This window comes from Rhinichthys klamathensis, unplaced genomic scaffold, assembly GCF_029890125.1.
Source record: "Rhinichthys klamathensis goyatoka isolate OS25496 unplaced genomic scaffold, OSU_Roscu_1.1 h1tg000011l_1, whole genome shotgun sequence".
NCBI lineage: Eukaryota > Metazoa > Chordata > Actinopteri > Cypriniformes > Leuciscidae > Rhinichthys > Rhinichthys klamathensis.
In genome coordinates this window covers 631,478-643,723 of record NW_026606564.1, presented here as the reverse complement: position 1 = coordinate 643,723, position 12,246 = coordinate 631,478, and the positions used below count along the sequence as shown (strand labels likewise).

Here is a 12,246-nt window from a genome sequence, read left to right as displayed (position 1 = left end):
GATTTATTTTCTAAATGTCATATTTTCGGAAAACACAACATCGCTCATGTCAAAGACAACAGTACTGCACTTCGGATGATCATGACATTCAGAGCGAATCTTCTGAAGAGGAATACTCGAATCACATTGTGCTGTTATCATTTGTAATGAAAGCATTATCTTTTCTGGGTACAGAGGAGATTTTCCAGATGGCTCTGTGTTTGTCTGAGCCGACTGTCTGGCTCTCGTATGCCGTTACACTGCACTGACTGTCACGTTATGGGAGCCCCTCAAATGAGCTCATGTTTCATCCCGTCTCGTACCACTCCAGCGCAGTCCCACAGGACGCACAATCTACGAAGACACACGCCGCTGCACGTGTGCACGGCAATAACAGGAACAAGCATGAAAACAACATGCGTGCTGCTGTATCGGCCGTAATACGACTTCCCAACGCACCGCCTGTTCTGTCATTTCAGTTCAGCTGACCTGACAGCCTCCAGCTCTCAGGAACCTGCCTGGCTGAGACATTAAAAGCCTCCATTTTCAATAATTGATTTGAAGTGGCTCTTCTGAGAAGCACCTTTAGGGTGGATTTTCTCAGTGTTGATGCAGGAGCTAGCGTGAACAGCTAGCATTAGCTCAACCATCCAATTACGTCATTCCATCTCATCCGTTCTAGGTTTCTTGAGCTGGTCGATATGATGGTGTAATACAACGTGTGACGGTATCAATTTTGCTAGATCTTTTATACAGTGGTAAATACATTTGTGCAGCTATCAGTGTGCAGACCTGCTTTATGCTATTTACACGTGTGGGTGACAGAAACATGAAGTTATATGAAAATACAAGGCAGGATGTTTTAAAGGGTGTTGATAAGTACAGCAAAAGTTGACTTACATGTGCCGCATTAATAGAGAATTCAACTGATGTGTATATCAGCTTTGTAACTTTGAAAGTGGCTCATTTAATTCAAATTTACAGTCAGAATTATTTGCTTCATAATAGTTTTACTGATTTGAATCTTTTTCTTTTTTTTTACTTGAACAATGGTGGTTTATTCATTATTCAAGTTCATAAATCTTATTCATATTCATAAATCTTTTTTTGTTTGCAAGCATCATCATCCAGATAGAAAGAGGAAATGATCTGACAAGAGGATGTGCCTTTCATTAGTATTTACACAACTGTTCAAGCGTTTGGGGTCGGTAACATTTTGTAAAAAAAAAAAATGTTTTTGAAAGAAGTCTCTTACGTTCACCAAGATTGCATTTATTTGAAATACAAAAATACAGTAAAAACTGTAGTGTGAAAAAAACGTTTAAAACGTAATCCTGTGATGTCAAAGCTGAATTTTCAACATCATTACTCCCGTCTTCAGTGTCACTTGATCCTTCAGAAATCATTCTAATATGATGATTTGATGCTCAAGATACATTTATTATTATTATTATTATCAATGTTGAAAACATTTGTGTTGCCTTTTATTTTTGTGAAAGGATTCTTTTATAAATAGAAGGTAAAGTAAATTTTGTAACATTACAAATGTCTTTACCGCCACTTTTCATCAATTTGACGCATCCTTAGTGTGATGCACAGGATTATCCCAAAATAGGCTTTCCACATGATTAATATACCAATATCCAGCAGAAAATACTGTATCGTGGTTTACAGATTGACCATGATATAAAATGACTCATACTATGATATAGCCCTAACATTTTTATCATACGTTATGCTTCCTGACATAAATTTATAAGTATGCAAGTGAGTGCAAAAGGAGTCTAGGACAAAGTCTTAAGATTAAAAAAAATTGATCTGTTGTAGCTTTCAAACATCAGTTTGAGACTAGCGACAGGAGATTGAGCTGGATAAATGACATCACCTCCCTAAGAGTCCACATGCCAAACTCGGCTAAACAAGCTCCCAGTTCACCTAGCAGAGTGCTCTAAAGTCCACTAAAAGCTGTGGCATCTCCCAGTGCATCTGTAGCAGTTGACATCCCTGGAATTTACTTGAGATAAAGGGAGTATCTGCTGAAAAGTTTCTATTGACTCCAGAGGACTGTGATCTCATATCATGTGGCTTGTTTTGGAGAGATGTGCTATAGCTTTTCTAAGTAGATGTAACTTATGACTTTTCTCTGGTGGATGAAAACCAGGGCGAAAAACACCCCACAAACTTACACTGAATGACCCATATTCTTCTTAAATGAAAGTGTAATTCAGCCATGAGCCGCTTGCGCTATTTACTGTGACACTAAATATGTAATCAAACATTCCCAGTGGTATATAACAACTGTAATAAATCCAAACATAGACCTCGACTATATTGTTTGCGATTGTGGTTGCTGAATTTACGGTTGTTTTAATAGAAAAACATTAATGTAATTTGGAATAATTGGAATTACTTTTAGGAATTCAACTGTTTAATTTTTGTTAAAGTTTCTTGTTTTACTAGTTTTCATAATGTAGACAGAGAGTGTTAATTTAAATGATGGAACTAGATGCGTATGAGTTGAGATTCTCTTGATTTGTGATTATAGGTGCACGATGAAAATGTGACTAAGTTTTCATTGACTAAAACTAGACTAAAATGCCCAGACATGTATACCCCGTTTCACAGACAAGGCTTAAAGGGATAGTTCACTTTGGAATTAATTTTTGGTATGTTTTAGCTGACCTCAAGGGCATCCAAGATGTAGGTGTCTTTGTTTCCGCAGTAGTTTCAATTTTGATATTTTTAGGTCAAACCATTCTTGTCTGTCAGTCATATAATGCAGGTCTATGGTCACCACCTCAAAGAGCATGCACAGAGAAGTCCAAATTAAACATGATTTAATGCCTCGTAAATGTAAGTACACATTGATGGCCTAAGACACGAAACGAGCGGTTTGTGTGAGAAAACGAACAGTATTTATATATCGTTTTTACCTCTTGTAAACACAGCCACGTCCAAGTGATCTGATGGCGCCGGCGCTTCTGTCTTTTCCGGCAAGCGCCGGAAGTGATCTCTCGCGCGTGTACGTCACTCATTCAATTGTTTTTTTTGTTTGTTTTTTTTAATTGATTTCTAGTACCATTTTAATTAGCCGTCTTACCTACAATCTCTGTTCTGTGTAAACAATGAGTGACGTACACGCGCGAGAGATCACTTCCGGCGCTTGCCGGAAAAGACCGAAGCGCCGGCGCCATCAGATCACTTGGACGTGGCTGTGTTTACAAGAGGTAAAAACGATTTATAAATACTGTTCGTTTTCTCACACAAACCGCTCGTTTCGTGTCTTAGGCCATCAATGTGTACTTACATTTACGAGTCATTAAATCATGTTTAATTTGGACTTGTCTGTGCATGCTCTTTGAGGTGGTGACCATAGACCTGCATTATATGACTGACAGACAAGAACGGTTTGACCTAAACATATCAAAATTGAAACTACTGCGGAAACAAAGACACCTACATCTTGGATGCCCTTGAGGTAAGCTAAAACATACCAAAAATTAATTTCAAAGTGAACTAACGTTATCCCTTTAAGCATAGTCCCAGACTAAAACTCAGTTTGAGCTGTTTTAACTGAAAGCAACTTGCACTGACAAATATATCAGTACCATTGTTTTGTCTCAAGATGCACACCAGTAATGTGTTTTTCTAAGGCTGCTTAAATTTCTTTGAACTAAAGCCTAATCCATGTTTAAACTAAGCCCCGTCTGTGAAACCAGGCCTTAGTCGTCTAAAATAGACTAAACAAAAACAGGACAAAGTTGACTAAATATGATAAAAACTAAAAAGTATATTTGACACAAGACTAAATAATAATAACAAATAGCTGACAAAATCCATTACCTGTAGGTAAGTGGGGAAAGCCTCCTCCAGTTTGGTCTTCTTTTTCCTATAGCGTTTCCGTATTTTAACCTCTGGATTGTCGTGAAAATCAGACAAAGGAGGTTTTTCATCAATTGGAGTGTCAGGCGCTTGGTCACCCCAGCCTATCAGGACAGAAAAGAGAAACCATATTCATTCTTTACATCAAAATCGTATATAATCCAAAACAATTATGCAGATGAGTTTTACATCTACAAAGCATCTACATCAACGCAATATATTTTTGTTGTAATAATAACTTTTATCTATATCATTAAATAGATCAGTCTAGATTAGATGCGATCAGGATGAGCCCAATCCAGCATTATGCACTAATGCAGTGGTTGAGGACATTTGACAGCAGTTGATACATTCAAAGATAATAAAGACTGAAGATTGATTTAAGATCCAACATGAGCTACCAGCAAGTCACCTTACTGAAAGTGTCGAATGATACTCACCCTCGTCTTTGCCTTGCAGGGTCTCAGAACCAGTGGAGTCCTTCCTGACCAAGGCAGGTTTGGTTCTGCCTGGACCCATCCGGTTCCTCTGTCTGACCATGAAACCTCCAATACCTGAGTAAAAGCAGAAACTCCTCAATATTGTTTAACATTTCAAATGAAGTGCTTCATCACCTCTGCTGAAATTATCAGCATTTTAAATCAAATCTCGATTCGCTATATGCATAGATTTGATTCTAGTTTACGGTTTTGTGTTACTTTTCATGCTTGACTGCAGGAGACAGTTTAATCTTACTGTAAATTAACTTAATTAACTGTAAACCTTGAAATGTATGGTTTTTTCTTCCCCATTTTAGTCAACCCCGAATATTATTACTAGGTTTATTTAACATGTCTTAAGAAATACTACAGAAACTGAATAATCAAATGTAAAAATAAGACACAGTATAGTCTTCACTGTATGGAATATAAATTGATTGAGTCTTCACTGTTAAAAATAAATTGATTCATAATGAAGATACAAAAGTGATTCAGTCAAAAGCAGTGAGTGATTTTCTGTTTTTTTTTTTGTTGTTGTTTTGCTTTTTGATTAAATTAACAAAACAGACACCAACAGTTTATTAGGCTGCTGTCCCTTTAAGAACAAATTCACGGATCTAATACACTGTTACACATCTGATTTGTTCCCAACTGTTTATGTTCACGTAAGACATAACAGACTGTGTTTATGTGAATACTTCACACGATGTGCATTTTTTACATCGTGTGTGTATTTGACCATTCAAGCGCAATAAGCTGCGAAAGAGAACTGAATTAGGGATCGCATGCATCTGAGAGGCGGCATCTGTGCTCCACATTGAGTCCTTTTTTGCGGCGTATTGTGATTAATAACACTCTACGCGTCAATAACTTTAAGTAGCACAGCGAAGTTAAAGATATGTAAACTGATTTTTTGAAATTTGTGATCGATGCGAATCGGCAGAATACAGAATCGCGATTCATCAAGTCTCTCACCTGGGCGGTAGGGCTTCCTCTTTCTCTTCTTGCAGGCATCTGTGTCTTTAGAGTCATCTTCTGCTGTGGCCTCTCTTTCAGGACTTGAATCTGACTTCCCCTCACCATCCACCATCTCCACTTCTGCTGCAAAACACACACAGGCAAACAAATACACAAAGCTGTCAGGAATCACACACAGGTAAGCAAACTTGAATATGAGACACTTTAATATGTTTTACGCAACATGTTCAGCAAACTGCAGTCCATTTGTGTTCAAAAAATAACATTTTAAATCACTATAATGAGCTGCCTGGCTAGATAACTAGTTTTATGGTATCACAGGTGCACTCCCCATGTGAAGGCTGCTTTATATTGTAGATAGAAAAATTAAGCTGCCTTTTGCGATACCTAATTTTCCTCACAATTGGAGGCACAATCACCTGGATCTTTTATGGATAATTCCACAATGCTTTGCCATGAACTCCCCAAAACATTTAAAAGATGATAGAAATTTTATATTGTTAATATGCATGGCCCTTTTATTTAAAAACTGACTTCGAGATTTGAATGTATAAACGAAAATGTTTATTTTGAATGTTTTATTTTTGTGAACCCCTCAGTACTGCATCTATTATTTCGCTTATCATCCATGGATATAAAACTATTGCAAAAAAAAGAGTAAATGGTGGAGATGTAGGAAGCAGTACTTTTGATGTCGTCAATGTCTCCATCTCTGGAGAGTTCAGTCTGTGGGTCTGGAGGAGTCTGCAGCACGGCCACACTGTTCTGGTTTATGATCTTCAGTTTGAGTTTGGGTTTGGAGCGTCTCCGGCGAGAGGCTGCATTGGCGAGACTTTGTAGCTGGGACAGACCAGACTCCGTGAGACAAACACCGTCCTGGGTGTACGTCCTCGACAGGTCTGTGGAGCAGAAACATTAAGGAACCTCATTGGTATAACGAAGAATCGACTCAAAAAGAACAATTCAGTCTAAAATTGGGCATTAAATGGAGAACATTTTACAAAGAACAATATCTAGTTGATGAAATATTTCATAGCAAAGCATAACCCGAAACATTTATGTTTAATATAGAAATTTCGGCAACACTAGGTTCCATTAGTTATTGCTTTAACTAACAAGAAGCAATTCCTTTGTTAACGTTAGTTAACAAATACAACTCTTGTTCATTCATGTTAGTTCAGGGGGCTGTTCCATAAATGAAGCTTAGAAAAGCGGGGATTAAACTCCAAAACCGGACTTGAATGAGCCTAACAAATAAGTTGGGGCTAAAGTGGTTCCATAAAAGGTAATTGAAGTTCACGCAATCTCACTAATTTGATCCAGGTTTATCTAGTCTAGATAATTGCGTGTGCACGCGTTTCTGAAGCAGCCCTAGAGGTCGATCGTGGATCAAATCGATCCACCATCATACAGCGTATATTTTGTGCTGTTTTATGCATTTGTGACATGTTTTTTTTTTCCCCTCAGTGCACAAATTACATTTTACAGTTATATTCTCCATCTGTAAATGTTAGAAAGTCGTGCAAATGTATCCATTTTGCTGCTAATCTTCATATTGAACGAGCGCTGCTGCGCGCATGCGCGCCAAATAGGAGCGCAATAATTCTGACTAAAATATACATTTTGCTTGGAAAATTAATATGCGATATTTTATAACACTAGAAATATCTTCTAATTATAATAATTTCTCTTTAGGATGTTGGATAAGTTGCAGTGAACTTCTAGCTCATTACACTCATATATTTTATACTTTGAAATTGAACAGAAGTAGCCTAATTCAGGGAAGATTTTTTTTAAAGAAACTAAATAAATAAAGATACAAAATATAGTTTTGGGTATAGGACCTATGCTACTTTATAAAGATGATATATACTTATTTAGAATGCTGAGAATTACAGCTTTTAATGCAATCATTTTTTTTGAGAAAGCAAGAATCCCCAGTTTTAAATGAGTGGTTAGATTTAGTTTCTAAAGTACATTATGGAGAGGATAACATTAAATTAAGAACAAATGTATACATTTTGAAAAGATATGTGCAACTCTAAAATCAAAGAATATTCCATAAAATAAAGGAATATATATTGGCCTACATTAACTACATTTTTATGTAACCTTCCCTTTTATTTCTAGTTATTTGTTATTTTATTTATTTACTTATTTAATATTGAATATTTGATATTTAAATAATATTACTTGAATAACTTTTAGGAATTATGTGTCATTCATTATAAGAGTTTGATATATGTGAATGTTATATTTTTATTAATATTTATTTATTGTTTTATTTATATGTATGTGTTGGTATTATCACAAAAGAAAAAAAAGTAGAAGGAAAAATAAGGAATATTTATTGGGGGAAAATATGATGTCTTTAAAGGAACTGTCCATTTGTATAATTGTGTTAAATGTGTTTGAATTGAAAGACATAATAAAGTACTTAAAAAAAAATATATATATATATATATATATATATAAGAGACAGTGTAGAGAAAGAATTCTCTGATAACCGAGGCATTCCTTAATTAAAATGTCTTTATTACAAAAATGACATGTCCTAAACGGAAAACTTTAAAACGCCTTATATATGTGTCTATATTGTAGCCTTATTTAAGTTGATTTTCTGTATACTGTGTATTTATAAAGTCCAATAATGGTATTAGAGACTGTCAGTGGTAATATCATTGTGTTCTTGTCGGTCAGTGTTGAGGATCTGTGTAACAACTGAGGCTTAGCCTGACAGTTAGCCTGCCGTGGACCAGGCTAGTTTCCCAGCATAAGTTGCCAGGGTAACTGAGTTTGAACTTTTTTAAGTTTGATTTATGAAACCGAATCTACCAAAAATAAGCTTGACTAACCGAAATAAGCCTGGCTTATACTCTAATCTTGGTTTATGGAACAGCCCCCAGGTCCGTTAAATAAAATGATTACACGGCTATGTGGAATACTTGATTCTGATAACAACCGGAAAAAAACGATAACACAGGCTCATCCGGGGTAACTGTCACTGAAGTCGGCGCTTTTCTTTTGCTAGGAGCGTTTTTTCCTCGTGAAAGTTTTTTGTGTTAGTTGAGCTAATAAAATATTAAAACTCGAATCAATATTTTGTGTACAGTTATTTAATTATATCATCCGGTATCACAGACTCGCTCTCTCTTGTTTCATAAAAAAACATTTTGTAATGGATTATAAGATAACAAACAGGTACAATTTTAAAACAGTTTCATCTCAAATCAATATCTTTTATCCCCATAATTATTTACGTTGCGAAATACCGTGTAATAAGTGGTATGACTGTATACCGTATCCCTTAAATGCCGTCTAGTTTGAACTTGCCGCTTGCTAGCAACTGCTCTCTCCATGGAAGCTTTGCGTTTAAAGAGCTAATAAAATATTTTGACTCGGATCAATATTTAATGTCTAATTATTTACGGTGCGGCAAGTTTATGTAGCCGTGTAATAAGTGGGGTCCTGATCATGCTTTGCGTCGGGGTCCTGATCACAACCGGCTGGATGTACATTATCCCTTACTTAACAGATACAACTTTTGATTTTAAAAATTTATTAGTAAATGTTAAAATTAACATTACCTAAGATAAAGACTAAGATTTTTCCTTGTTAGTTCATGTTAACTAATGCAGTTAACTGATTGAACCTTATTGTAAAGTTTTAAATGAAATTCCATTACTTTTAATTATTATAATCTGAAAAATAAACGTTTTAGTAAAATGACATCAACTTTACCAGGATCTCTTGTTTTTGTGAATCTCTGTGGTATGAGAACCGACTCGACAAAATCCAAACTGGACTTGGCCGGCGTTCCAGGCGCTGTGTAATGAACACACAAATACACAATGTCAACCAAAAAAAAAAAAGATTTATAAATGTAAAACAGACTGTTCTAAAGCAGTGCTTATGTGTACCAGGAGAGAGAGGGGTCTGGCCTTGGCACAGACTGCAGTCAAAGCTGGTCTCTGCGATCTTCTCCACCTCCTCCTCCGAGCAGATCCCCTGACACGAGGCATGCATCCACCTGCAGACACGGGAACAGCACGTTTGTGCTACGGATATCAATGATGCCCTTAAACTGTGTACGTATTGAGGAGAGCCGTGCTATTACTTGTCTACATTTCATCATCTTCTACTATTAGGACAATAAACGGGCAAAAAATCCCATTGATTTATGTTGAAGGAGGGATACGAGTTCAGAAAATCATTGGGCCACTTTTCACTTGGGCCAGTAAGCAACCACCCAGAACATCGGAGTAACTGCATATAGTTTGATGGCAGCGATTTGCTGAGTTGAAAGGAATCCAAGCACACCAGCCGGTTCAGGCACAGCCCAGACCCAGAGTGTTGGACCGCAGCTCACCTGTCACACTGGCGGCACTGCAGGATGATCTCCTCCTCATTGTAGTCCTGCTGGCACAGTGGGCATGATGCCAGGCTGGCGCAAGGGGCACACTGAGTGTAATTATTCTGCCACTCACACCTCAGACCCGCAGACGTGGCGCCGCACTGCGTACAGGACACACACCTGTGGGAGGCCCAAGCAGGCACAATGACATTAATCACACACCACACGGCTCCACCAATTTTACCACCCTAATAACTGCTCACATCAATACATGACAAGTAAAATACTTCTCATTAATAAGTCTTTAAAAAATTGTTAATAAAAGGTCCTCCATTGTAACTAGCCACAAGTCTAAAAAACAAAAACAACATTTGAAGCAGTTTTCAAAGCACAGTTGAAGTACGATAATTTTGTAAACCTATTTAAAATTATGATTTTTTTTCTCCATTATATTAATTTAAATATGTATTTTAAAGAGAAAAGTGTAAATTGTGAAACAATGTGGAATACCATTTGCATTTCCAGCTCCCATTGGGCACATTCTGCAGGGGCGGGTCTAAGCAGTAGGTGTGGTAGCTGATGTCACAATCGTCACAGAGCAGCAGACGTCCCGGGTCGCTGGCCTGACCACACGCCTCGCACACGGTACACTCCAAACACCGCCAGCCTTTACTCAACACCACCTTAGTGATCTGACAACCAAGACATTTCATTTAACACGAGGCAGCATGCATATGAAGACTTTCCAAAAAACAAAAGAGCACAGTAGTTTTTAGTATCGTTTTAATTAAAAAATAAAAATGCATTTTAAAAAGACCGCTTCTTTTTGTTTCACAGCATTTTTACTTTTCAGCATCATTCCTCTTCATACATTAGTCTTCAGTGTCACATGATCCTTTAGAAATCATTCTAATATGATGATTTGATGCTCAAGGAACATTTCTTAATACTATCAATGTGGTGCTGCTTAATATTTTTGTGGAAACATTGCTTTTTTGTAGGATTCTTTGATGAATAAAGTTCAAAATAACTTTGAAATAGAAATCTTTTACATTATAAATGTCTTTACTCTCAATCTCTCAATTCAATGCAAGTGTTATACAATGTGCTTATTGCGCTTAAATGGTCAAATACAGTAAATGTCAAGTATTCAGTTAAATAGTCCGTTTTGAAACAGTATATTTGATCTGTGCATAAGCTCTTAAAGTGACAGCAATCTAATATTCCTGCTGCTGTCATGTTAATCAAAGAACAAAAGACAACGAAAATCACTCTCTGCTCCTGACTGAATAACTTTTGTAACTTTAGTTTTAAGCATTAATTAATTATTTATTTTAATGAAAACAATCAAGTGTTATTATTTTACATTTGATTACTTTCATTCCTGTAGTATTTCTCACCTGTATACTGTTAAACCCACATGAAAAACTTAAAGCCATGTTTATTTCATTTGTGTCTTTATTCTATTCTATTTATTTGTGCAATCATTTGCAATTTGTGTTTATTTGTTCTTATTTTATTACTGACTGTTTACTTGACTTTTTTTTAGTAACAAAAAATAAATAAAGCTATTCTGTGTAAGTTATTACAATAAAATGTAATAACTAAATTCAAAAAAAAAAAAAAAAAGAGATAATAACAAATAATCTGTATAGTGCCGCAGTTTTTCCCTGTGGTATCAAATATCGATATTTTTCAAGGTATCATATCGAACATGGAAATTCCAGTATCGTGACAACACTACTATATATGTCTCCTTAAGTAATTTCAGTATTTTTTTTACATTATTTAATTTTCTTACCAGGTCCAGTAATAAAGTTTTTTGTTTTTTTTTGCCCAGTCATAATTAACGCTACAATCATCACCTCAAACACATTTAGAAAAAGGGAAGGATATAATGGCCTCATCCTGTAAAGTGCTGTGGCATTGAAAAGTGCTCACCTTTATGTTAACACAGAAAGGGTGGTAACACTGTCCACACTGAGCACAGGCCAGGAGTCGACCCTCCACACCCTGTCCAAAACTTCCACACACCACACACATATCCTAAGGAAAAGAACACAAACACAGACACGTACCACTGTAAGAGAGCAGCAGACTCCACATATACGGCTGTAAGCAGCACCGACTGCTCAGAAACATTCACTTTTACCTGTTTCAGTGTGAACGTGTCTGTACTAGAGAAAATCACCACTGTACTGTGCATGGCGCTTTCCTCCTCTTCCTTGAATATGCACATTGGTTCCATGATGTTGACCTGCAGAGATACAGACCACGCAAATAAATGGAAAAACAGTCACGCTATAGTTATATATCCACATATCAGAACAAACAAATGTGTTAGCTGACAGTTAATGTGACATACTCCTGGTATTGGGATTGGAGGGACTCCATTTTTCATTCTGGCACGGCCACGTCCTCCCCGGCCTGTGACACCCGAACCCCTGGGCCGCCTCCTGCCGGGGAAGCCAGATCCTCTGCCCTGGTGACATAACAGAGATACCATCAGGGTCATCCTTGCTGGCAGAGAGTGATTCTCATCGAGAAGATGGGGCTAAAGGATTTTGTTAATGC

General features: G+C 36.8%; 1 protein-coding gene across 6 annotated transcripts in view; it reads right to left on the bottom strand.

Moving 5' to 3' along the window:
• kmt2cb (lysine (K)-specific methyltransferase 2Cb) overlaps window positions 1-12,246 on the bottom strand; it is a 108,764-nt gene that overhangs the window by 36,475 nt on the left and 60,043 nt on the right. For 4 of the 6 annotated variants that reach the window (XM_056263010.1, XM_056262996.1, XM_056263019.1 and 1 more), the window contains exons 16-26: window positions 12,038-12,154; window positions 11,825-11,929; window positions 11,614-11,718; window positions 10,183-10,364; window positions 9,688-9,852; window positions 9,239-9,348; window positions 9,060-9,143; window positions 6,005-6,217; window positions 5,316-5,441; window positions 4,302-4,415; window positions 3,823-3,965 (exon numbers count right to left, since the gene is read on the bottom strand). In XM_056263010.1, coding sequence (XP_056118985.1) covers window positions 3,823-3,965; window positions 4,302-4,415; window positions 5,316-5,441; window positions 6,005-6,217; window positions 9,060-9,143; window positions 9,239-9,348; window positions 9,688-9,852; window positions 10,183-10,364; window positions 11,614-11,718; window positions 11,825-11,929; window positions 12,038-12,154 — 1,464 coding nt within the window. The remainder of the gene's footprint in view (window positions 1-3,822; window positions 3,966-4,301; window positions 4,416-5,315; window positions 5,442-6,004; window positions 6,218-9,059; window positions 9,144-9,238; window positions 9,349-9,687; window positions 9,853-10,182; window positions 10,365-11,613; window positions 11,719-11,824; window positions 11,930-12,037; window positions 12,155-12,246) is intronic. The other 2 variants (XM_056263035.1, XM_056263003.1) reach the window with 1 other exon arrangement.